General features: G+C 40.9%; 1 protein-coding gene across 1 annotated transcript in view; it reads left to right on the top strand.

Moving 5' to 3' along the window:
• Nucleotides 1-8,832: 8,832 nt before the first annotated feature.
• FNTB (farnesyltransferase, CAAX box, subunit beta) overlaps nt 8,833-27,976 on the top strand; it is a 30,558-nt gene continuing 11,414 nt past the window's right edge. The window contains exons 1-5 of the mRNA XM_026708061.2: nt 8,833-9,068; nt 19,173-19,237; nt 21,127-21,199; nt 24,030-24,121; nt 26,904-27,050. Of these exons, the coding sequence (XP_026563846.2) occupies nt 8,910-9,068; nt 19,173-19,237; nt 21,127-21,199; nt 24,030-24,121; nt 26,904-27,050 (536 nt within the window). The 5' untranslated portion in view covers nt 8,833-8,909. The remainder of the gene's footprint in view (nt 9,069-19,172; nt 19,238-21,126; nt 21,200-24,029; nt 24,122-26,903; nt 27,051-27,976) is intronic.

Here is a 27,976-nt window from a genome sequence, read left to right on the forward strand (position 1 = left end):
TCAAACCATATATTTACTTGGCATGCTATATGAACTTAGCCAATATCTCTCAGCCTACCTCAACTGATTATTTGAAATAATTATAAAAGGAAAAAGGAGTGAGAGAGACAAGCTTGCTGCCCTGAGCTTCTGGAAGATTGGCAGGTTATAAATTTAAGGATGAATAAGATCTCAAGTGGTGGCACCTAAAACCACCTAGCTGGTTTTACTATGTCAAGCTGTCTTTAGGCATTTTGTCAGAGTACAGAACAACTACATTTAAGTGTCAATGAAATACAGCATTTAGTACTGTACTTAAGGAAGTTTCATCTTCAGATTTAATAATTTTTGCCTCTCCCCTTCTAGAAAGTAGCCTGAATTACTTCCCTTCAGGTTTATTTCTTTACTCCCCTCTTTAAAATAAACAGGTTCATGTGCTGCTCTCGTTACAATGTACCTGGAACAATTTGCATTCTTAATTCTAGTAACAAGATTGAAATAATATACAATCAGATAGTACAGGTAGTTGTCAATTTACAACCATTCATTTGATCATTTGAAGTTATAATGGCACTGAAAACAGCGGTTTATGATCATTTTTCAGAGTTACTATTGCAATATCATACTATAATACTATTGCAATATGGTCATGTGATCAAAAAGATGCTTGTTAACTACCATGTATTTATTACTTTTGCAGTGTCCCAGCATCATGAGATCACATTTTGCGACCTTCTGACAAGCAATGTCAAAGACAATGACAAGCAATCTGGGAAGCCAGATTCACTTAACCATATTGCTAAATTAACAATTGCATTGATTCACTTAACTATGCCAAGAAAAGTCATAAAATGGGGCAAAACTCACTTAACTTTATTGCTTAGCACAATTTTGAGCCTAGCTAGGATTGTAAGTTGAGGAGTACCTGTATTACAAATTGCTTCCCATCCAAATAACAAAAAAAAAATCAAAAAAAAAAATCCCTTCTTACAGGAAGAAAACAGCACAGCAGATCTAAAACCTCCCTTAAAAGCAACATTTTAATATTATTTGAAAGGCCAAAGGATTTGGGGCCAACCTACATTTGGGAAGAATGTTGTTCCAGAGAAAATAGTGGCAGGAATGACCAGCCCTTGTGCTCCATGTAGATGATGTTCCTTGGGTACATGGAGATTTTTCTTCAAAAGTAAATGGTCTCACAAATACCCAGATCCTGAACCATTTAGGTCTTCCAAAGTAACACCTTGAATTACACCTAAAAATCTACTAGTAGTAAGAAACGATAAGCCATGGTGGTGTAGTGGTTAGAATGCAGTACTGCAGGCTACCTCTGCTGACTGCCGGCTGTCTGCAATTTGAAACTCACCAGGCTCAAGGTTGACTCAGCCTTCCATCTTTCCGAGGTTGGTAACATGAGGACCCAGATTGTTGGGGGCAATATGCTGACTCTGTAAACCACTTAGAGTGGGTTGTAAGCACTGTGAAGCAGTTGTTGTACAAGTAATCCTCAAATTATGATCACAATTGAGCTCAAAATTTCTGTTGCTAAGTGAGATGGTTGTTACGTCAGTTTTGTCCATTTCATTATCGCTACAGTTCTTAAATTAGTAATAATTTAAGTGAATCTGCCTTTCCCATTGACTTTGCTTGTCAGAAGATGATATTACTCTAGGACATCATACATAGGAGTCAGTTGCCAAGCATCTCACCATGGAGATGCTGCAATGGTTATATATGTTGAAAATGGTCACCAGTCATCTTTTACAGTGTCGTTCAGTGACTTACAAATGAACTGTTTTAAGTCGAGAAGTACCTGTTGTGGGCAAATAGTGTCTCTAACTACTTCAGCTGCAGACATCTCTACCATATTTAGCCTTTGGGTCTTCAAGGGACATTCCAAATAGAGCACATTGCAATTGTCCAAACAAGAGGTGACCAAGTCATGAGTGATAGTGAGGATTGCTTTCTGAACTAACAAAGGCTGTAACTGATCCACAAAATTTCCTAGCCTCTGTTGCCACCATTCTTCAAACCAGGATTGAAAATACATAGGGATCTCCAAATCAGTTCTATGTGGAGAAGGCCAATTCTGTCCAGAACCAAAAATCAGAAGGTTTCTGAACCTAAAATGTATCAATTTGATTGGAACAGAGATTAACCCTGTTCCTCAGCCTCGAGGAACAGGGATAGAACATTAACCACATCTATTTGCCTCAAAAATAGAATTGTTTGGAATGGAAGACAAGGGTGCCTTTGAGTCAGTCTTGACTTCTGATGACTACATAGATGAGTCTTTCTTGGCATAATTGCCTTTATTCTAAGCTGAGAGAGCATGACTGTCCAGCTAGTTTCATTCCTTAGGGCAGGACTTTCCCCATGTCTACGTCAAACTGGTTATCCTTAAACATGTAAAAAATAATACGGACAAGAGTGTTGAGTGGAGTGTCCTTGGTCTTGACTTCTCCTTGTTCACCTTCCTCTGCAACTGGAACTGATACTTCAGAAAAGAGAACCACAATAAAACAGTGCTACAATCCTTGAAGGTAATTCAGAAAGCTATTATGACTTTCACTATCTTGATCTCAGGAATGGGATTCATACAGCATGCTAAATCAAAATCAAGTCAAATTATTACACAATATTTATAAATTAACTTAGTCGTTGTTTTGTTCTGAAAGTGCTGAATGCTACAATCTACACTGGAAGATTGTGGCATTCATGATGTTACCTAGTTTGGGTAACATCTGCAAGAAAACAAGCAAGCTCAGAGAGCACTAAGGGCCCCTCATGTCAACCCTGACCTACAAATGTTCTCCCTTATTAGTAACTTTTTTTAAAAAAAAAAGACTCTGCAACACTTAGCAAATATAGTACATTTTGCTGTTTATCATAGAGCAAGTTGAACAAATGTAACACATTTTGCTGTTAATCATAGAGCAAGTTGAACAATAGACCCATAATTCTCAGTCCCAAAGGTGTGTTTTTTTTCAAAAGGCAATTGAACTTTCATTGTTTTTCCTTGAAGACATTTCACTTCTCAGTATATATAATTGTCAGTATATAATCTACGAGCATAAGAGCTGTAAGTTAAATGCCACACAAGTAATCTACATATTAGCAAGGTACAATACAAGCTGTCACAATCCTTAAATAAGGATTGATAACTGATCCGTAACTCTGAATATGCAGTTAGGGTCTGCAGTATGCACAGTATAATTCTGGGGACTTATACTGTGAAATAAGCTCCTTTCAAATGGTGCTTATTTATAACTAAGCATGCTTACACTGTAAATCATAATAATTGGAACAGGACCAGTGTAAGGACTTCCATTCTGGATAGGAAACTCCTTAATCATATACAGGTATGCTCCTCCTTTAAATCTAACTAACTTGTGTTGTTGCTATGGTAAATTTCTATGATAGCAATCTCACTTCCATTGCAAACAGGAGCTGCTCAGTGTATATAGACCTAGTGTATATAGATCTTACGTATCTTCTGGATCATCATTTAACATCGTCTCTGCACCAGGACAGAAGAAATTTAGAGAGAACCAGTTCATTGTGATTCATAGGCTGCTAAACAAGATATCCCATTCTTACAAGACTATTTTGTTATTTCTGGATGACACGTATCAGACTGATAAAGAATAATCAGAGGGAGTAAAAATATATACATACAATAAACATAGTTTGCACTAAGGGATAGCAAGAAATCTCAACCTGTAATTAAGAGGATCTATTTGATATGATGCTATGGAACTTGACTTTAACTTTTCTTGCTTATGTGGAAATTCTTTATTTTTTGAGTTATTTCTTGAAAAGGGGATCTAGAAGTGACATTTAACACCTGAAGACTCCCATCTGACAATGCTAAACAAATCCACACGTAAACCCTAAAACAGCTTTCACTGTTTTCCAAGTATCAATACCTCTCATTACTTGGTCCAGGCATATCAAACACATGACCCACGACCCAGATACAGCCCATGCAGCCTATATTCACCCCAGCCCTGCAAGGGCAAAAACCAACCCCGATACATCATGATATGGCCCGCAATGCAATCGGGCTTGACACCTCTGACCTAGTAAAATCATCATCTTTGAGGAAAGATGAACTAACTGAAATAAATCACAATTCTGATTTACTTCCTACATCATTTCCTTAGTTTGTAGACCATCTAACCTGTAGGTTCAGTATTATGTATTGTGAAATCCCTATAGATTTTAAAATTATACACAAAAATACTAATAATACTGAGGTTAGCATGGGGAACATATCTTACTTTGATTTTGAAAAACCAATCCTATTTTGCCAAATTATGTTAGTAAATTTAGATGTGATAAAAATCATCCTATGATTGGTTTGCATATCCCCGTGATGGCGAACCTATAGCATGCATGCCACAGGTGGCACATAGAGCCATTTGTACTGGCACGCGAGCTGCATGCAAACTTACCTCACTGTGCATGCACATGCCTCACAGCTGATTTTCGGCCTGTTTGGGGCCTTTTTTGGCCTCCCAGAGACTTGAGGGAGGCTTCTGCAGGCTTCTCAGGCCAAAACCTAGGCCCATTTCGTCACTTCCTATTTTTTCAAAAATACCGGAAGTGATAAAACGGGCCTAATTCTTGGCTTGCAGAAGCCTTCCTCAAGCCTCTGGGAGGCCGAAAAAGGCCTCAAACTGGCCGAAAATGAGCTGTGAGGCACAGTGCAGGTAAGGGGGCAGCGGAGGTGGGTGAGGATTGCATGCGTAGGGGGCATGGGGGGGTTGCACATTGCCTTCTGGGTGCTGGCATGCGAGTGCAAGCACATGCACGATTTTTGGCACAGGAGTCCAAAAAGGTTAGCCACCACTGGCATATCCCATTCACATATAATGGATATTCAGTTTTTCACACTGAACAAAGAAAGGATAATTTCTATTGTTATCAACATGTCACAGTAAGGAGTCATGAGTCTTCTGCAGCAAATATGACTCATGTGATCTTAACATCTTACAAATGTATTATCACACTCCACATACCTCTGATCCCTTGGGTCATCATTTCAGAGATATTTCCTTACCAGATTCTTTAATGCCTTCAACAATAGCAGAGCTTCTAATGTTCTTGAAAAGTTCTCAAACATTCACAGAGATATTCAGAGATGTATCTACCTTGAAAATAGCCCATCTTGAAATGTATAGCATAGTCAAACATCAGGAATTGACCACAGGAAATATTTTAAGACATTTGTATTTATGATAATTTTATTGTCAGAATTCTGGCAGTTACTCCAATTAAATCATGAGCCTCGAGCCACACTGCCAAAACTAAAAAAAATTTATTTGAAGATAACATTCTACGTCCAGCATTTACCTGGGCATAGCCAACTCTGAGATACTGATACTTTATGAGTCAACTCATAAAACATTTTGTATACACGTTTTATATTTGACATTTATGTTATATAAACATTTTATAAAATTTGCCAAATTTCAACATCACAGGATATTCATGGGTCTCTGATTTTTGGATGAATTCTGTCAGTTAGCCCATTTGAAGTTCTAGTGTTCAAAAGGTTTTGCTCTTTGAGGCACCATTTTGCCCAATTAAAAGTTGTAAAAAGTTACCATGCATAGATGTGATTATAAAATCAGTGGCTGTGGCAGCATTTTAATGACTTTTCTGGATTCAGAAATTAAAAATTTAAAACCTCCAGTCATTTTGGTTAGTAAGATAGATGGCATATAATTTTTTTGAAAAAGAGTTGGGCCTGGTTAGTATTTGGTTAGGATACTTGTACTTGGCTAGAACTAGTACTATAGGCTAAACTCAAAGTGAAAATAACCTAGAAATCATTCTGTGCTAAAGCTCTTCTGTTCAGTTGCCAAGAAAACTAACCAGGGGTGGGATTCACTTTTTAAAAAAACCAGTTCTGTGGGTGTGACTTAGTTGGTGGGCGTGGCTTGGTGGTCATGTGATTGGGTGGACGTAGCTTGGTGGTCTTGTGACTGGCTGGGCGTGGCCAACTTAATATTACTCACATCGAGGCACTTATTTCGTCTGGCCTCTCATGACTGTGGGGATGCTGCAACAGTCGTAAGTGTGAAAAATGGTCATAAGTCACTTTTTTCAATGCCATTGTAACTTTGAATGGTCACTCCACACAAGCAAAGTACCAGCAAAGGAGGGGAAAAAAACTCCAGAGACATTCCTGAGACAGGAAGTCTAGTCCTGCCAAGAATGTAATAAGGGTTAACGGAGAGGCAGTTTCTGTAAGTAACACCAGAATGTTTCCTTCCTGCCTTCCTTACAGGATTAGGCCAGTAATTTCTTCTAACAACCAGTTATCTGAACTGCTTGGAATGTTATCAACCAGTTCTAGTGAATAGGTGCGAACTGGTAGAATCCTACCCCTGAAACTAACGATATATTCATGAAGTAGTCAGAAGTTGAGTGCAACTTGGAAATGTTATACTACACAAGGAGTACATTTACTGATAACTCAAAAATAACAATTATGTATGATACAAACACATCTACATATTATCAATATGTAATAGGAAATGTTTATCTGTTTAATATTTGATAAATGTTAAACTGATAACTTTTAGTTCAAATATTTCTTGATACAACTGACCTTTGTTTTTTCAAGTTTAGGCACATTAAAGTCAGTGTCCTGCGGAGGTGAAATATTTATTTGCTGCTTGTAAGTTACTGGTTTATTTGATGTCAGATTTGTATTAAAAATGGTAATTTTGTCAAATGTCAAATGCAATGACATTTGAGCACAAAGATAATATTGGAGGATAAGCAAATACACTATTCTGTAATATTGTGGTGAGAATTGTAGGTTTTGTAGTAATGCTGCCAAATCACATTTCATTTCTAAAGATACCAGTTCAAGGACTGGCATCTACCACATGTCTTCTTCAGTGAAAATAGTTTATTTGGCTTCTCTGGAATTGTCTTTTCTCTTGTTCTTTTGTTTTCTCTCTCTCTCTCTTTGGTTCTCTTCTACATTTAGCACTCCCATGTTGTAGTGTTATGTTTTACTTCCTCCATAATTGCTTTCCAGCTCCAAATATATTTTATGTTAGTTTTTAATGGTATTAGTGCTATGCTCCACAGCATTTGTCCATCCATCCTTTCTTCTGCTATCCCTTATTGATTACATTTTGAAAAACAAACATATAACAATGAGCAGTGTAAGCATTAAAACTCAACAAATAAGCAAGCTTCTTCATCCTTCTAATAACAGTACCTCAGTGTAGGTGAGCAGTTGTCTGCCACAACATACATGAGCATAATCTATGTGTATTGGATTATGTTTCCTTTCCTTCCTTATCTGTGGGAATACTGGAAATTAAAGACCAACATATCTGGAAGATACCGAGTTGAGGGAATCAACTAAGGGTAATAATATTATGTCAATATATATTTTAATCCCTGTAAAGTCAGAAATATGAAATGCAGTTCTTATAACTGTGATAAAATTATATTTCTATCAGTTTTGATATTTCATTGGAACTCTGCTGTTTTCTGATCTATATTAAACAAGGTTACCCTATTCTGAAAAAAAAAAAACCCTGTTCCATCTATATGAAATCATTCTCCTGGTCCCATCGTGCTTAAAGACAGGGAACAAGGTGAGCTTTAAAGAGCATAAAACTGGAATTTTACAACTTGAACAAATGGATTTCTTCCCACGTGCCACCTGTCTATGCCAGGAAGGAATGTATTGCAAAGCAGTCTGTTTAAAGGTTTACAGAAGGCCTAATCTACTTAATATAATAGCTGTGTGAGTAAAGGCATGTTAAACAACAATTAAATCCTAAGTAATTTGGTTTTTCTTCCTTCTAATATAAATCAATCTGTGGAAAGGGAAAAATACTCTTCTAATCAAGCTAATAAAAGGACATACTCTATACTATAAAGCTTAACCATAATTTGCTTGACTAGAATTTATGGATAAATATTTTCTTGGTTCACACCATGCACCTAATTATAAGTTATGAGTTATGTACCATGCTGGCATAAAGTATATTTATGAATTTTGCATCATACTCAATTAGATTTAACTGTGTTTTTGAATAAAATATAATTGGCTGGGTTTCCTCCACACACAAAACCAAAATAAAATAAACTACAGTAAAGCTTAGTGTACTTATGAAGTCAAGCACACTAGGCCATAATATGGTTTATGTGATGTAAGCCAATGTAGCTTAACTCAGGAAACCAAATCCATCCATTTTTTTTTAAATCCAGCAAAAAACAAAACAAAACAGTACAGGTAGTGCTCGATTTACAAGTTTATTTAGTGACCATTCAAAGTTACAGTATCAGTTTTTCACAAAGCCTTAGCAGCATCCCAATGGTCACATGATCAAAATTCAGATACTTGGTTCATACCAAGATGGTTGGTGTCCTGGGGTCATGTGACTAGCTTTTGCAAACTTCTGACAAGCAAAGTCAATGGGGAAACCAGAGCCACTTAACATGGTACTAACTTAACAAATGCAGTGATTCACTTAATAACTGTGACAAGAAAAGGCGTAAAATGGGGCAAACTCACTTAGCCAATGTTTCACTTAGCACCATAAATTTTGGCCTCAAGATTATGGTCGTAACTCGAGCATTATCTGTATAGGTCACAAGCAAGGAAGAATTTCCATTCGTTCCACATAACCCAGGTGAGTCGTTTATTGTGTCTAACTTAATACCAGTATTTGGGCCCCACTGGAAATGAGAGATCAAACGACACGCCACGTGAGGTCGATAGCGAGCCATAGCTATTTCGCAAGCGCCTGAAAGCAAGGTCAGCAAAATTAAACGATAACTGCGCGTTGAGACCATTGTCCTCTCCGGGCTGCCGTAGCTGAGTTTTAAGCCCATTGCCTTTCGGGCAGCCGGAATTGTTCGTGCGGATTGAGCCCTTTTCTAAGAGCATGGCGGCGGCGGCGGAGGTAGAAGCAGCAGCAGCAGCAGCAGCTTCCACCCACCACGGCGGCGCCGAGAGAAGGCGCCATCAGTGTGGCGGGAGCGGGGACGCGTATCGGGAGCGGCTGAACGACGACGGAGTTCGGACCCTCACTTCGGCGGAGCAGGTAGGACTGGACACCGCCCCCGCTTCTCTTGCAGTTAGACTACAACTCCCAGGGTGCATTGTGCGCTGCTTCAGGCTTTAGCGGGCTAGATGAGCATATCTAGAACTATCCGGGCTGTGGGGCGCGTCATTCGGTTTACCCTCCGTTAAGCGTGCGAGTTCATTGCATGGGGAAGTTCATGCCAGGTGCGGTTCCCAAGCGTTCATCCAATGTTTTCTTTGATTGTGCTTGCCTGGTGAGGAACTGGGCCGTACCTGACACTTGAAATGTAGTGGGCTGATAGTGTTATGGTCCAGTGGGTACTGAAAACCCAGTTAATTCGGTAAACCAATTAATGTGTTGTGTGAACACATCTCCCTATATTTGAATTCCTTGTCTTCTTCCCTAGAGAATCACTTTATAAAACCGGAGAACTGTTGTTGAGAAACTGCAGGAAACATTTTGGTGGAAATAAATGGTTAATGCTGAATGTTGTAAATTCACACATACACACAAGCACTGTTGTCTGTATCTTCCGATGTCCTTAAAATTTGCTGTGGTTTTTAGATAACTATTTTGATTTGTTACAATAGAAACATCAAATAATACATTGTTTATGCTTTCAGCTTATGTGGATGTACCATTTCATAAGGTACAGAATGCATTCATTTCCTTTGAGATAGAAATATCCACTCACATAGAGCAGTACAGATAGTCTTTTACTTACAACAGTTCACTTGGTGACAGTTTCAAGTTACAATAGCATTGAAAAAAGACATGACCATTTTTCACACTTATTATAGCATTCCCATGGTCACCTGATTTACATTGGATGTTTGACAGCTGTATCATATTTATGACACTTGGATTGTCCTGGGGTCATGTGATCACCTTTTGCAACCTTCTGATGAACAAAATCAATGAGGAAACCGGGTTCACTTAGCAACCTAAGTGAATTACCAACCTGCGGTGATTCACTTAACAAATCTGGCAAGAAAAGTTGTAAAATGGGGCAAAATTCACTTAAAAATTTCTCACTTAGCAACATAAATGTTGGGCTCAATTGGGTCGTAAGTCGAGGACTACCTGTTATAGAGGCAGATAGAAATAGTCACAATAAGGAGAGCAGAATGAAATGTGGAAAGTACAGATAGTGGTCATTCAGAAGAATTAGATAAAGATTTTGTATTTCATTCAAGTCCCTCCTTTAGTGACCTTTTCTCCATTCCTGCAATTATGCCACAGATTCTTTTATTTGAAAACGTTGCAAAAAAAGTACTTATTTAGAACTTTTTAAATCTAAAGGAAGATTTGCAAAATCCCTGGAGTCTAAATACTTCTCTAAGTTTCACAAGCTCTCTGTATTCATAAGGTAGCTAGGAACTTTTGTGGGGCATTCAGGGAAGATATAAGAGTTTAGAACTATGGCTTAAGCTGATAAGGATTGTAGGGGTGACATTTTGACTGTAGTAGCTAATACAAAGGCATTCCTTTTACTTAGTGTATGTGTTGAAATGTACCTTAGAGTTTTAAGTTGGTGTGAATGGATTGAAAAAGTAGTAATTGATTAAAAGGAAGTAGATTCATAGTGTGGAAGTTCAACTTACTGCACCTGACAATCAGGTCACTGAGAGGAAGATAATAGCATAAATTCTGGTGTTCAGTCAGTTATAAGCTATAATTATTCTAGGTTTTGAAATTGTAAGAACTCAAGCATATGTTTTATATAAGTTTGCTTAAGTAATGGGCAAAATTTAAATTTTAATGGGCAAAATTATCTGCACCTGTAATTCTTTTTCAGGAGTGGAAGATACTAAGAGTTATATCATGTTAAAAGCTATTACCATATTAGGATTCTCCGTTGCTTGCTTTTTCTTAAAGATAACTGCTTCATAGCAGTTACATTAATAAATCAGTACAAAAAGAATCCTTAAGCAGAGAAGATTTATTGTGTTGTATACTGTACTTTTATAGCCAAATTATATTTTGTAGTCCACAAAAGCTTTTATAACACAATAAGTCTATTGATCCTCCTATATTCTTTGTGCACTTGTTATAACAGATCAACATAGCTGTCATTCTGGATTAGTCAGTTCCAGAAAATAAAGCATCTTAAACAGTATCTTGTGAAAACTTACAAATGAACCACTTTATTATCACAAGTTTTAATAGGTCACAAACCATTAGATATATGAAATATAATCCTGGGAAAGAAATATTTTGCATAAAGATACACTTAATTTTGCTGTCATGCATACATGCTATATGCATTGTTTCAAAAGGTAACTGAGAAATTTAGCATGACTGGGCAAAAGATTCTAGTTTATTTTCAACTATATTAATGTCCTTTTCTTTTTTTGTAAAGTATATCTTATTTCATGTTCAGAGTACCTTTCGGGTAATAAAATCTAATTTGGTGGTGATACTATAATAGTTTGTTCCTTAAGACTTTTTAAGCTTGACAATGAAGGGAGTTTGAAGTTAGACGTAGAGCACTTATGCTTGGCATATACAATCTCTCATTCATTTGTGGAATTAAGCAGGGGCAGGAAAAGCCTATAACATCTGGACTGGGCTGCTCTTTGGTGCTGATTAGTAAGCTTAGCTTTCACCATCCTAACACCACCAAATTCTTTGGGACTGCAAATTGGGGAAATGCAATTAGTGCACACCTAAGAAGCACCAGGGTGAGAGCAAAGGTACACAGTATAGTTTAATTTGAGGTAAAGGGGCTCATGCTTTTTAAGACTATGTTAAAAACCTGAGTTGGTAGTCCTAGTACTATTTTGTATTAATCCCAAAGGAAACGGAAGTCCATGATTTTAAGATGACTCTCCCCATGAAAAAGAAAAGATTAGGAAGCAAAAATTGTCTGGTTACTGTATTTTCTGCAATTTTATATTTATTCTGCCATTTAAAAGATGCATAATCTCAATCCTATAATCTGCATTCATAGAAAAACTTGAAACAGCCAAACATCTTTCTTAAATCCTTGAAGAGAAGCATGTTTAAGTCAGCTGTCAAAACAATTCTGTATTATCCAATGTGTTAGGATTCCATGGCCTACAGTTAAGTTTAGTTGCTCTTGTTTTCCTTCTCTATACTGTAGGCCAGAATGACAATTAGATTTGAGATTTGTTGCTAGAAACCTAAAATATCTCTGATGTACAATAACTGTCATCATTCCAGGAGATCTTTCCATGAAAGAAGAGAATATTTTTTAAAAAATTTAGACAAGAAAATACTACAAGGTAACCTGCAAAAAAATGTGAACAGAATGTTTCTTTAATTGGACACAAGGACCAGTTGTAGAATGCAATTTGAGCTTTCCCAGAAGATATATATTGCTTGAACAGAAAACAGACACACACAAATATCTTTGTTGTTTTGGCTTTTGCCTAACCTGTGTTTGGAAAAACAAGGCTGGCTATTACTTTAAGCAATGAAAATTGGGATGTACATATCCCTTTATGGCTTTTGAATCCCCTAATTGTGAGGCCTTTCATTATCTAAACCATCCAAGTTTTGAATGTTTTCTCTCCTGTCCATTTACCATTTCTATATCAGGTCAGTCAGTGCAGTAAGGAACAACTTGAGGAATAGGAGGAAGAGCTGCAATCAAGACAATGGGTTAGATAAAAGGAATCTGTGTCCAGGGCAGAAATGTAATTTGAGAAAGTGTCTCAAACATGTTCCTCTCAAATTCTTACAAAGATAAGAGGGTGGAGTGGAGGAATGGGATGCATTCAGACTTTCAAGGTTCTGTTACTATCATCTTATAGTAAAAGTAGTAATAGCTATTGTGTCTTTGGTTTGTAAGTTTGGTTTACTTTGGAGGGCTGACATCAAATTTCCACTGCTCTATTTTTCTACCTCTTGTTATATATCTCAGAGAGCTTAGGGCCCAACATTTTTTTAAATAGAAGCTTCATATATGTTTTTTTCTTAACAATTCACTAAGAACTAGAATTACAGAATTTTCCATAGAGCTGCTCCGAGTGTCCAGGTTGGGAGGTGCTCCAGTCTCGGCTCTCACAGGCTGAGCTTGAAATTGAGGAACGCCTCTCACCATCACGTGGTCCTCTGGGCGCTCCCCAGTTTTTAGCTCAGCCTCGTGATAGTCAGGCTGTTTGTTTCTCAGCTCTGGTCGATCAGCACTCCTATTCATTGAAATTTCTTTACTTTTGGACCCTCTCTTTCTTCGCAGCGCAGATTAGAGGTTTGAACTCCTTAAGGGTTTCTTCTCTATCAGGGGGGACTGTTTAATCACTTCTAGGGGCAGAATCTAGCACTTCGAGCGCTGCCCCCCACCCCTTCGTCTGCCGTTCCTTCGCTCAGCGTGAAGCTGCCGCTTTTTTCCTGCCTCACCTTTTCCGGTCGCTGTTTCCCCCCCACGAACGTCTTTAGCTCAGGGGAAGTCTATCCCCTGATTCTCCCACCAATTGCAGCCCTCTGGCCCTTCTCCTTCTCCCTGGGAGAATTTTTTTCCGCCGCTGGGTTCGTTGGCTTCAAATAGATCGCGGCTGCCATCCCGGGCGCGCCCAGATGTCGCCGCTATGTTGATTGTGCCTGCAAAGCCGATCGTCTGTAGTCATGCTCCGGCCCCTGACTTGTTCTCTCTAGGCTCCTTTCTCCTAACTGTCTGCGCACATATAAGGCTCTAATCACTAGGCAGATCCCTGGACTGCTCATATTCCTGCTCAGCCTTCAAGTATTCACTTGAAGCCCTTTCAAGCACTACAGGCCTTTGGCCCCCAGCCTTCCCAGCCGGCGAGGTAGCAGCATTGTCATCCCCCTCCCCCGGTCCGCCCGGAAGGGGCAGCTGCCTGGCGTTCATTCTGGCTGATTGGGTTCTTGGGCTAGGCCCTGCTCTTCATTAACCTTTAAAAAAAAAAAAAAAGAACAAACAATTTTTTGATCAAAAGGGGGGCGTGAAACAAGCGTTGGGATCCCCTGCCTCTATGTAGGCTGCATCCAGACGTGCCAACCGTCTCACATTAATTCAAAAATATTCTTCTTCTTTTTCCAGATGGCAGATGACAAAGCATCTCGTGGCACTTCTTTGAAGGCCAAGTCAAAATCTCACCACCTGCGCAAACAGGCACAGGAAGTCTCCAAGGCCTCCCAGAGGGATGCCCTCAGGCGGCAAAGGGCACTTGAGAAGGAGATTGACAGGCGGTCCAGAGAGCTATGCTCTGTGCCCCTGGCTCCTTCCAACTCCACTCCCTCAACCTCCGCCCACCCTCCTCTCCCCTCCTCCCCTGCTCCTTCCTCTTCCTCACAGCCTATACAGGCCCCTGAGGCCACCATTACTCCCACTGCTGCAGGCCTGCGCCCGGAGGAGCTTCATCCACCCCACACGGTGGAGATCCCTGAGAACCTGAAACAATGGATGGAGCTGGCCATCCGGCAAGTGATAGCGCAAGAGCTCCAGCAGAAGGTCGGACCGGCCCCACGGCCTGTGGCCCCTGAGGCTCAAGTACCATCTGTTCGATCGCTCTCCGGATCAGCGGTCTCGCACGGTCAGGTAGCATCCCACGGGGATTTGCCCTTGCCTTTGGGGATGGAGGAGATGGAAACACAGGAGCCCGGAGGACTTTCCCTCTTTGGGGACGAGGAAGACCTCGATTTGGGGTCCATCATGGGCAGTGAGCTCTTCCCGGGAGCAGACCCACTGGAGGGGGACATGTTGGAGGACGAGGGCTTCACTCCGGACCAGCCCGCATTTGTGGGGCTGTTTAAACCGCACCTGTTTAGGTCCCTTTTATTCAAGGCCAAGAATACCTCTGGCCTGACCCCTCCCACTCTGCCTAAGCCAGTGGCCTCGGGGGAACCTCTCGACTCTATCTTTTCCCAGCCTGTGGTGAAAACTGAGGTGATCCCTGTCCCACCTATCTTTTCCGACCTGGTCTCCAGGCAGCTAGCCTCCTCGGGGCCCCCTCCCCCTCCCAACACTCAGGACAAGCGGTTTTTCAACCTTGACCCGCAGTTCTCCCTCTTGCTCGATCCCCCTCCTGTGGACGAGCCTATGGTGGGCCTAGCTTCCCGTTCAACTCCTAGCGATGCCCTCGAGGCACTCAAGCCCGAGGACAAACGAGCTGAGCTGGCCCTGCGCCGCGCTCACCTTTCTGACGCCTGGGCAGTCAGAGCTTCCACTGCCGCGTCCTTTTTCATCAGAACCTCTATCAAGTGGCTTCGACAGCTCAAATAGCATGTCCCCGCAACCAACCTCAGAGCGCAGCAGGACATCGCTAAGCTCACAGCCGCGGCCGAGTTCTCGGCGGACGCCACTTTCCAGGCTGCAAAAATTTTCTACCAGGGCCATTTCGTCCCAGGTTACCGCCCGCCGCCTGCTCTGGCTCCGCCACTGGCAAGCGGACGTCAAAAACAAGGCTAAGCTAGCCTCAGCCCCCATTTCTGGGGGAAAACTCTTTGGACCGGCTCTCGATCCATTCTTAGCCGAGACCCGGAACAAACGTCTCTACATGATTTCTGCTGTCGTACCAACGTTCAGAAAGGACCAACTCGCGACTTCGGGTCGGAGTCCCACCAAAAAGTCCTCATGTCCCTCCCTTGAGGGACCGGGCCGGCCATCAACAAGGGTCACTACCTCAAGGTACCCGACAGGCTACCCGTCACCACGGTCGCGAGGCTCCCAGCTGGGGCGCTCTCGCCCTCCTCATCTTGCCTCAGGGCAAATGGTCGGCAACAGATCTACCCCGCTCCATAGATTATCTGGAGATCCTCGCTGTGCACCTGGCCTTTCGCAGCTTCCTACCCCAGGTACGCGAGCCTCTCGTTATAGTCCTCACAGACAACACCACAAAGATACATATCCCCATACAAGAGGGCACTCGGTCAGCAAGGCTCACGAGGGAAGCCGAACGCCTTTGCCGTTGGCGGGAACCGAATCTGGCCTCCATCAGGGCAGGTCACAGATCGGGAACATTACACTCCTAAGCAGCTTGGTTCGGCAGGGCCACTCTGGCCCAAACACAAGGGCCCCTCCACCCTTCCCTTTCAAGGAGACAGTCTCAATCTTCGGGCTCCCCATGGTGTATTCCTGTGCACCCTCTCTCAACGCCCAACCACTGAGATTCTTCCCGGATACCCTCCCCAAGGGGCGGGGAGTCACAATGCCCTCTGTTGCCTTGGGCCCCAGGGGCTCCTTTATGCCTCTCTCCACCTCCATCATCCTCGGGCGAGACGCCTTTGGTTCGCGATCCTCCGCAACCTCTTGGTGGTGCCCCTTGGAGAACCCTCCCGACAGGAGTCCCCTGTCCGGGGCCCTCTACTACATCCGAACCCCCCATGGCCCCAACCAGCCGTCTGGGGGTCGAGCGAAACCACTTAAAAGCGCAGAATGTTTCCAGCCAGGTTATAGACACCTGTATATACAACGCTACGTGGGTCGCCTTCGGTGCCTGGGCCCTCAAGTCCCAAATTAACCCTCTTTCTCTCTCCATCACCCAGATCCTGGATTTCTTCAGGAGGGCCTTAACAAGGGACTGTCTACCAACACCCTAAGGCGTCATATCGCTGCCCTCGCAACGGTTGTCTCTTCCCCCCCCGACCATATGCCGCTTCTGACCTGGGACCTCATCAAGGTCCTAGTCGCTCTTACCAAGCCCCCCTTTGAACCCCAGGGAGACTCTCTTACAGTCTCTCGCCCTCAAGTCTGTTTTTTTCCTGCGGCCATCACATCCGCTCGTCGGATCTCGGAGATGGCAACCCCTAAAATAAATTCAACCTTTCACAGAGCTCAGGAGCTCATACTCCCTATTTCTGCCCCAATCCCTCTCGAGAGAGGGAGAGACAGTAGCATTCCCTTGATATAGGGCGCGCCTTGAGAGTGTATACCAAACGCACCCAGCCCTTTCGCAAGTCAGAGGCCTTGCTTGTGTCTTTCAAACCTGCTTCCCTCGGTCGCAAGGGGACGCCCACAACTGTGGGCCGCTGGATTAGGGCCGCCATCGCCAAGGCCTACCATGCACAGTCCCTCCCCGTTCCCATGGGCATCACCGCCCACTCCACTAGAAATGCGGCTTCTTCTGCCGCATGGGCCACACAAGCCTCTATAATCAACACCTGCAGGTCTGCCACCTGAGCATCCCCATCTCCCTTCATCAAGCATTATAAGACTAATGTACTCGCATCCGCCGAGTCTTCTTGTGACAGGCGGGTCCTTCAGCGAGTCCTCGAGGTTCCAGGGGAGGTTCCACCCCAGACGGGAGCCCGCCCGCAGGACTCGCCAAGCTTTGGTATGTCCCAACCTGGACACTCGGAGCAGCTCTATGGAAAAGGGGCGTTGGTTCTTACCTGATACGCTTCTTTTCGTAGAGCTGCAGAGAGTGTCCAGCCCCACCCATTAGTCCGTCTGGTGGGGAACCTCGCTGTTCGACCAAGCAAACTAATAATTTTTAGTTAGGATGAGAACAGGGCCTTCCTTCTCGTCTTCGCAAAACTGGGGAGCGCCCAGAGGACCACGTGATGGTGAGAGGCGTTCCTCAATTTCAAGCTCAGCCTGTGAGAGCCGAGACTGGAGCACCTCCCAACCTGGACACTCTCTGCAGCTCTACGAAAAGAAGCGTATCAGGTAAGAACCAACGCCCCTTTTAGAAGAATTCTGGAGCCTTGTAATAGAATATAAATAACTTGCCTCCTTGATTGCTCATTTCATTTCGTCTTCTAGGCTCTAGGTTTGAATTTTGGTGATCACCTACCACAAAGTACTTTTTACCGGCATAACAGCCAGCATCTGATTCATGTGTGGTATTGTAATGTGTGCTATAGCTAGTTTGGTCTAGGGTTAAACATTAAGCATCTAGCATTAAGTTTGAAAGCAAGAGACCATGAGTTCAAGCCCTGTCTTAGCCATGAAAGACAGCTTGGGCCAGTCACTCTGTCTCAGCCCAACCCAGGGGTGGGCTGCTACCAGTTCACCCTGGTTTAGGTGAACTGGTTATTAATTTTATGGGCAGTTTGGTGAACCAGCAAATCCTACTCCTGGCTAGCCTTGCCCACTCCTCCCCTCCCAGGAGTCCCCACATGGCCCGTTTTGGATCCCAGATAAGTGCAGGGCCTGCGCAGAGGCTCGGAGAGGGCAAAAAATAGGCCTTTCGGAAGGCCGGAAACAGGCTTGTTTCCAGCCTTTGGAGCCCAGGGAGACCATTTTCGCCGTCCCCAGGCTCAAGGAAAGCCTCCAGAGCCTGGGGAGGGCGAAACCACACACCCTCTGCCGTAGTGCAGGAGGCTGACTAGGCCACTGCCACCCAGCAACCGGGCAGAGAACCCATTGCTAAATTTTTTGAAGCCCACCCCTGGCCCAGGGATACTGAAGGGAAAATAAGAAGAGGACAGTATGTTGATATGTTTGCTACCTTGAATTACTTATAAAAATAATAATGATGGGATACAAATAAAAAAATATATTAACTACCATGTTGGTGGGATGCCAGCAAACTAAGCAACAGCCTTGTTCAGTAGAGGCAAGAAAAACTTTGACAATGGAGCCGCTAATTTGCCAATGGAAGTACTTCTTTGTAAGTTTGCTCTGTTGAACAAACAATAATATAATAGAAAATTGAAATTCTCTGCCCCTTTTTAAAGGAACAATAGATCTTTATTAGTTTGAGTCATTTGTTGAGAGCATTCTTCAGTTAATGTTTCTTGCTGCTACCCATGTTACTATTAATATTTTAAATATCTTCTGCCATTTTATTCAAGTAAAATATATGCTATGTGTCACATTTTAGTGTTCATTAAGAACTTATTGCTAGCATTTTTCTGTTATTGTGTTCCACTATGGAAATGAGACATCATAGGGTTTCTCAAATAGTTTGATCCTAGAAGTATTAATTAAGATTATGGAAAGCCATGTTGATACCAGTGCAGTCTTTCAGCATGGAAAATGTCTTCTGCACCAGTAGAGAAGTGTTTGCGGTACAAAAGACTCTACCTGGGTGCATTCACAATCATTAAAATACTTCTGACATGTTATGCTATGACATCATTGTATTGTAATGTGATGACTGACCTCTTCACATAACAATTATTGTGCTAATTTTAGTGCTTTCTTTTTCCATGTTTTCTGTGACTCTTCTTTGTCCCCTTGGCTTGATGCAGACAAAAGTGGAGGATATTGTTCAAGAAGTTTTTGATGTTTACAAGAGAAACCATCACGACACCCAGTAAGTTATTGTATTCATGTTCCTTTTCTTCTGTATAGTTAAAAAAAGCATAAACTTTTTATGTTAAGGATTTTGGATTTTGAATTGTGCTGGCTTATCTGTTTTGAGGAATGTGTTCCTTTTATAGAAGTTTCCTACACTTATTCTCACATCTGCAGATTATCTCTCAACCCTACAAAGGCCCTTGTGAAGGAAGATGCAACTGGGGGCAATCATGGGGGCAGATGGGAAGGGTTTATGTATCTAAATATTCAAGCGTGTATAAGTGTATGCAGCTTTAATGCCCACTTGTGGAATATTTTATAGTGTTCCATTCATTAAATCTTAGAGAAACATCATGAAGTCACCCTTGTTGTTTTTGTGTTGGATGACAGTCTGCTGTTCTGAATGGGAGCTTTTCTTCCAGTGCAAACAACAGAGGAGAGGGGAGGAAACTCCACCCCAGAGCCTTCTCATCCTCATCTCTACCTCTTCTCCACTTCTTGTTGTTATTCTTTTTAAAACTTTACATAGTTAGCAATTGTGGCTTAGCCAAAAAAAAGCCCTCCCCCAAGAAACAGGCAGAATAAAAAATACTTATAAAATCAATCATTTCACTGACTTTTTTTGTTATCTTGGGTTTATGCATGTATGTATTTTTCTTGGTTTTATATTATTATTTGAAATCTGTAGGAATCTGCTTCCTAGAACATCCTTGCCCGATCCACAATATTTCTTTGATTCACCCTTTAGTGACCTGCCTATTAAATTCAATCTTTCAATCACATATGTTCACCTTGGCTGATTCTTCCATTTTAATGTTTTTTTCCCAAATGTTTCATGATTTCAGAGAACACACTTTTTAGTGAATTTGTTTTAAAATCTTTTATACTGGGTAATTATTTTGGATGTTTTGTAATAAGCAATAGCAGAATCACTGTTAATCATTAATGTTGCAATAAAATTGCAAGAAGTGGAAATTATTTTGTTATTCTTCATGTTTATCCAACGGAAATTAACTGACAGTTTGACACAAATTATTGATGCACCACATTGCACTATTAATTTATGGCAGGATTCTCAAACTTTACAATGACAAGACTCCTTAGATTGCTCTCCCTTCATAAAAAAAACGAATGACTTTATTAGGGGTTGGGTTGGGCAAGTAATAAATCTACCACCTATTTTCTCTACAACCCTACTTTGTGGGCACTACAGGTAGATTAATCTTGTTTATCTTTTCTTTACTATCCAACAAAATCTTTTTCAAAGTTAAATATATAAAATCATGAACGAAAGTTCTGAAGTCACCAAAACTCTGCTTGTAATTGTATACTGGTCCTCATTACCTGAAATGGTTGCATACTTCTAGTCTGAGCATTCATTTGGCTCCGGACAAGAATGTCCATTATATGGACCTTGGTTTGATCTAACATAGCATTAAGTGTATTGTGACTGCATTTGCAACTGATGACAAACCATATGGCTAACTAATGACTGAACAGCTTAGATCCCTTGGCTTCTTCCTCAAGAGAGTACCGTTAACAAACATATAGTTAACTGCCACAGCTTGCATAGTGTAATGCATGAGCCTCAGGCTAGACTTATTCCAGTAAGAATAAGATCAGATTCCTGATTTAAATCCAAACTCATTTTGCTTGTTTGTAGAAAGATAAAGCTGCTTGTATATTGATAAGCCAGAATTCATTTTGTGTGAAGTGGTCTGATAGTTGCTCAAGGAATATATCCATAAATACAAACATACCAAATTCCATATATACACTATATTTATGGAAAATACAGGTTATTCTTTGTCCCTTTAATTAACTGAATGAAAAGCAAGTCTGTTCATCACTCTGATGGTACTCTATAACTTTGCTAAACTGTATGTCTTTTGGTCAATCCATCAGGTATGTTTTGCAACAAGAGAAACATTTCCATTACTTGAAGAGAGGACTGAGGCAATTGACAGATGCCTATGAGGTAATTTTTTGCAATTTGAACCAAATGTATACTTTTTTCCTTATTGATTATGTTTGCAGGTTTTTTTTAACAAATTTTATTCAGTTTTTCACATTAAAAACAAAAATCTCTTTTTAGTGGACAACGTATTTCCGGGTCATCACCTTTACATACAAATAAGACAGCAATTATACATTCATATATGCATACTTAATTCTATTATTACCTTTTCCATTCCAAATTTTCAGTAAGGAGAGAAACAAGCACACTAATTCTAGCCTCTTTCACTAATCTCAATTGAAACATTTTTTTGTTTCATTTCAACTATTTCAAATATAATCCTTTAATATTTATTTTAAAAATAAAGATAAACAATATGTTCGCATAATAATAATAATAATTAATAATAATAATAATAGTTTACCAAAGTCTCTCCTTGCTTTTAATAGTCTATATTAACTTATTAATTTAGTTGGTTCTTTAGTCATATTTCCTTTCCATTACACATTTTTTATAAATTCTAGATTAATATAAATTTTAACACTAAAGAAAAAAACAAGTATAGGTTCCCCCCCTTTTACTGCTTTGAGTGTGACACCTCAGTGATTAAAATATACCTTTATTCCTTCATCTTGATTCCCAATAAACCATTATTTTTAGGAAGTTACAATAATAATCATTACATCTTTTCATTTGGATTCCACAGCATATTTTCCCCCCTTAATTTTTAATAAAAGTTATCAGTATCTGTATTACCCTATTTTCTAAATATTTTTAATTGCAGAAATATTCTTATTACCCCTTGTCACCCTGCAGAATCCCCTTTTTAATTCATCAACCATTATCTCTGAAAAAACAATTTCTTTTCCACGTTTTACTATTTCCATATTTCTTTATTTCATGCACCTGTTTCTTACTGCTTCTCCTCCCCCTCTTTTCCTCATATCTTTTCTCATTCCAGTTTATATCCCTCTCTTTCTTAATATCTTCCTTTCCCCTTTTCTGCTGGGTCTTTCTGCCTTTCCCGACTTCACAGGTATTCCCCCTTTTGATTGCCTTCTTAAATCTCAACTTTTTAACCTTCCTTCTTTCCCCACTTCTTTGTAATGTTCTTTGTCTATTTAAAATGTCTTCTCCTTAAATTAACTCCTCCTCCTCTGAAGCTCTTTCTTCTTGTTCTTCAATCGCCATTTCCATTTTTTCTAACACAGAGCAAAGTGATTCGCCTCTTTCCTGTAGTAATTCTCTCATATTTTTAAGTTCCATTTTTAATTCCCGAAGAGATATCATCATTACACACTCTTGTATTTTATGATCATTAAAGTCCACAAAAAAACCACTTTTACTTTCCTTCTTTCTTCTTTCAATTTTCTAAAGTTCTCAATTATTCCAGCCCAGGGTCTATACCAAAAACATCAATCAATCCCACAGTCAGTCTTTCCTTGCTTTTTTCTTTATTCTGGTTCTGCTTTCACTTTCTAAGATTCTTACTTTGTTCAATATTTCTTTTGTGTTATATCCACACAAGTTCATTGAGAAACAGGATGCTTTCCCTTTTGTTTGAGCTCAAGTTTTTGTCAAAAGGTGGCAGTCTCCATTATACAAAGTCTTCACCTTTTTCCCCTATTTTTTTGTTTAGGGTTTTTCGAACCTCAGTATTCCAGCACAGTCCAGTCTTCAATTTGTAAACTTTATTATTATTATTTTTTGACAATCTTAAGTCCAGCTTTATTTTATGCCTGTTTATTGCCAAAATATTTTATTCCAATTTAGTTAAATCTTTAGTTCCGGCTTCTTTCTTTCCCGGTTCAAAGCCCCACTTAGCTGTCAAAAATATTTTCTTATTTTTTTTCCTGTGCCTTTGTAATTTTGCCGCTCACTTTTCTTTTCTTAAAAATTCCATGTTACCTTAATCCTGGGATACTTTTGTTTAGTTGTATTGCCCAGTTGTCCCGGTTCAGATGTTACCTACCTCTTTCTTCCCTCCTGCACAAAGCTTAATCCAGCTGAGTCCTCCTCTTCGGGGTGGCCATTTTAAACCACTGCTGCATTCGTCTTCGGTGGAGGGGAAAGACCAAGCCCAGGAGGGGAGATGCGGCTCCCCTCAACCTGGCTTGCGGCTTCCCCTTACTCCGCCGCCCCTCCAAGGCAGCTTCACCCCCTAATCGTAATGATCGGGGCTCTCCAACAAAAGAGCACGGACCATAGCCGCAGAGAGTCGCGATCTACGGTCCGTCAGCGAGGAGGCTCCGCCTTCTTCCCGATTATGTTTGCAGTTTGTTGGTTTCTAATCATAGATTTGACCATGGTCTATAATGTCCTTGGTGTTTCATACTCTCCTCTTTTGCTTCTGCTTTTACTATTTCTCAGACACCTGAATATTAGGTGGGCTAGAAGGAGACAAATTGAGTTCTATTGGCTGGCTTTGTTAGGCTTTGTTAGCTCTTTCAGCTGGAGGATCAACCCTCTCTAGAATTCTAAGCTATTGCTCCCAAAAAGAAGATAAGTGCGGGGAATTCTGTGAATTGCAGTCTCAGCACATCTGTAGAGGGCCAGACCTGGGGGCGGGGGGGACGGGACTCCATTGATTAGTTACTTATATGGTTTTTGCTTTGTCCGGATAGTAATAAATAAAAAGAGAGGTTACTACTGAACAAATCATAACAATTTTTTTGGCACTGTCAGAATACTCCCAAGTTCAAGTTCCTTTGCTCTTAGATGAGCTGTTTGCTTTTCAGTATTTTTGTTCTGATAAAGCAATCTCCTGCACAAAATGCTCCCTCATTTGAGGCAAATATAGTACTGCTTGTTGTGTAAGATTTGAACAGGTGTAGTTCTCTTTTTTTTGTAGTGTCTGGATGCCAGCCGCCCATGGCTGTGCTATTGGATCCTGCACAGCCTGGAGCTCTTGGGGGAACCAATACCAGATTCAGTAGCATCAGAGTAAGTTTGGTTTTATCAGATGTACTCTTTCTTTAGCATTATGGGGATTTACTCAGAAATTGCACAGTGTACAATATGTGATATAGGAACAGAGGATAACTCTTCTTATTTTGAAGAATGATTTCCTTAAAAGTTTCCAGTCCTCATTGAAGATTTAAAAAAATACTGCAGTTAACCTCTACTGTAGAAATCAAGAAAAGTTTAATCAGGCTTTGGATTCTATGCATCTTTAATTCTGTTTTTCCAACAAGCTACTCAATAAAGTTACCTAAATTAAAATTAAAATTAGAAAGAGCCTGGTGGCACTTTTTCTGATTAACTCATTTTATTAAAAGGCACAAGCTTTCATGAGCTGGAGTTCAGTTCATTAGATGAAAAGAGTGGCTATACTGATGTAGCATTTAAATTGGAATGAGGCTTGGGGTGGAAAAGACAAATGATTATGCAGAAGCAGGATGCATGCGAGACAGATTACTACCTTATCAGTAAATAATTGTATTAAAGTTAAAACCCAGAGTTCACATAGTGGGAAATGGTAAGTATAATATGAAGTGGAGCTCTGTTCCACTACTTTTAACATTTCTGCAGCAAAAAATGACTGTAGACATTGATATTCTGAAATCTTCATCAGCTATGCAGAGCACTTGACTTTCGGAGTTAACATCCCATTGCCCATGCATCATGTGTCCAGATTATTTTAAAACTACAACAGTGCATTGTCTCATTCATTTTGCTCCAACAACATCTTAATAACTTGTTCTTGAGTAGAAGCTTTTAGTACTTATTGTGATGGGCTTAGGTAATGGTGGTGGCAAGAGCTCTGTTATGTAGAGGAAAGATTCTGGGGAGAGAAGATTTGCAAGGTAAGGGGAGAGACACAACAGATACTACTTTTCCCTACAAGCCACTGTCAGATATGCCACATTTCTGACAAGAGTAAAGTTCTGCAGTTTATGAGGAAAAAAGGGAGAAACAACCGGACTTGTTCTTTGGAGGCACAGACCCATTTCTGATAGTCTTATAATTTCTCCCATTTTAAAAACATTGCATTCCCACAGGCTTCACAACTAATTTAGCAAAATACAGTGCAATATTATATATTGTATTATCACATTGTAGATCAAAGCTGACAGAGATTCCCTGCCTGGGATCCAAACAAGGAGGCAAGATTTTCACCTTTGACTGGCGGATTGTTCAGTCCACTTCATACAGATGGCAGGGCTTTCTTCTCTCCCATAGCCCAGGGGTCCCCAACCACCGGGCCATGGCCTGTTCAGAACCGGGCCATGCAAATGGCAGGCGAGTGTGTATGTGTGTGCAGCTCCACTTGTGTGAACAGCAGGCGCTCGTGCACACAGCTCCATTTGTGTGTGCAGTGGGCACTCGTGCTCACCACTGGTGTAAATGGAGTTGCGTGCATTCATGCACTCCCTTTCACTCACACAGCACCATCCAATCTCCTCCCCTCCCCTGCCAGTCCACTAAGCCAGGAAGGTTGGGAACCGCTGTCCTAGCCCTTCCCAAAATCTGCCCTGGAGGGGTCCATCAATCAATCATTTGGGACAGATTTTGAGGGCCCTGGAGCTGCAGAGGGGTGGGCGACATTTACCTTCCTTCATTGCTACTCACATGTTCAGTCCCATCACCAATGGAATCCTTTGGCAGTACTGTATCCTGTACCCAAAACCCCAACACACAAGAAAACTGATAAGAACCATGAATTTAAAGGGTAAGGATGCTCTTGAGCTGATTTCAGTAGCCCTGGAATCCTTTGGAAGTGTGCCCCCCCCCCTCCCAAACCAGGTACAATTCAAGGTTAACTTGCTTCTTCGATCATCCATGTTCGACCAGCTACTGAAGCCTATCAAGGCTGTGACTGCATTTGGACAATAATTAAGCTGGTTTTATATGATGTGGATGAGTCACCTTGAGCTTTGGCCATATGCCTCATCTCCTTTTTTAAAAAAATAACTGCAACTTGTGTGGTCTGTATCCTAAAGTGTGGATCATTTTAATTTCATGAACTCTGCTGAGAAATTGGTCTATTTTGACAAACTATAATTAAGGCAGTTTAATTCATAGGATTATTACGTGTTGAAACCTGATTAGATCAGAGCAAGTGATAAGGTTACTCTGAATAATTAAGGGAGAGCATTCAGAAATCATATCTGACCAGAATCAAACCATAGTGGAAATCATGCAGTTAGCTAAGTAATTTTAATGAGAGACAATCTTTGAGCAGATATTTTGGTTCTTCAACCACTATACATTTCTCCTGTAGGAGCACAAAATGGTTATTCTGCACTCCTTTCCCCTGCTTTCCTCTTTCTGCAGATCTTTCCCCTCCCCTTTATAGTTTGAAGAGAAACCAAAACGTTCCCTCCTGATGCACTTGGGCATCCTATCCTGCCTTATATTTTCAGGAGCAGCCATAAAGCAACCATAAGCTTCATTGCCCAAGTGGTGTCTCACTTGTGTTTTTTCGGATTTGATACAATCAGTTGAAGATATGAATTCTGTGTCAGTGGAATATAGTGGCATGGGAATGATGATAAAATTTGCACTAGAATAAAAGTTCTGGATTCCTCCCCCCCTCAATTACCTTATGATGGTGATACATGACAAGAGGGAGACATTTGAAAAAGTCTTGAATAATAGCTGTTTTCAGAAATGGGTGTACTGGACAAGAGTTTTAGCAAAACTGAACTATTGAGGAAATGTAGCATTTGCTGCTTGTTACAGACTAGTTTTGCCTTTGCCTTTGCCTTTCCTTGGTGTGTAGTGTGTGTCAATTCCTGAGCCACTGTCAGAGCCCAAACGGAGGTTTTGGAGGAGGACCAGGCCAACACCCACATCTTGCTCCAACATATGCTGCTGTGAATGCTCTCTGTATTATTGGCACTGAAGAAGCATACAGTGTTATCAACAGGTAAAATCATAGCTCAGAAGGGGATCCAAGGGATTATTAGTTCAATTTGTGATACAAGATGTCTAGAACATCCCTACTATTCCCCCAGGCTTCCATATTTCACTTCATGCAGAGGAAATGACAACTGAAAAGCAAGCAAGAAACTATTTTCTCTTACAGCCTTTGCCAACAGATGCTCTTTGGCAACTAGAGCCCATTCTGTTGCTTTCATTCCCTTCCCTACCAGTGGTAGCCAAATTGGCTCTTGAGACTTACAGGTTATGATGAACAGTGGGAAACAAACAGAAACCAATGCCTCTCCACATTGTTTAGAATTATGTTTGTGTAGTCCCTACTACAGGCAGATGCAGCACATTCAATAGCCTCACCTGCTATCTATCATTCTGTTGCTTAATCTAAATCAGTTGAGATTCAGAAATGTTACCATTTTTCTCCAATTGCCAAAGAAAAGTGAATCTGCTACGTTCACTTTTCTTTTAAAAAACCAGCAGAACCCCCAGATTTATGTGGTGCCGTCATATGGCTGATCCATCACTGGATTCATCCACTGTGTTTGTACAATCTCCCACAATGGGGTTTGGAGAAGTATTGATCTGTTGATAAGAGTATTTATTTACATGCACATTAAACAAACTAGTCAAGAAACACGTTCATATTAGGAACAATTGATCTTCAAGGTATAAGTCTGAAAAGATAACATGGCACTGCTCAAAAAGGTATAAAATGATGCTCTTTAACACAAATTGGAGAAAGGAAGAGAAATACAGATAGTCCTCGACTTATGACCACAGTTGGGGTCAAAATTTGCATGACTAAGCAGGATCATTGTTAAGTGAGTTTTGCCCCATTTTACAGCTTTTATTGCCACAGTTGTTGTGAATCACTGCAGTTAAGTTAGTAGCACAGGTGCTAAGTGAATCTGGTTT

The sequence above is a fragment of the Pseudonaja textilis genome, chromosome 1 (assembly GCF_049901715.1).
Source record: "Pseudonaja textilis isolate UNSWEBS1 chromosome 1, rPseTex1.2, whole genome shotgun sequence".
Taxonomy (NCBI): Eukaryota; Metazoa; Chordata; class Lepidosauria; order Squamata; family Elapidae; genus Pseudonaja; species Pseudonaja textilis.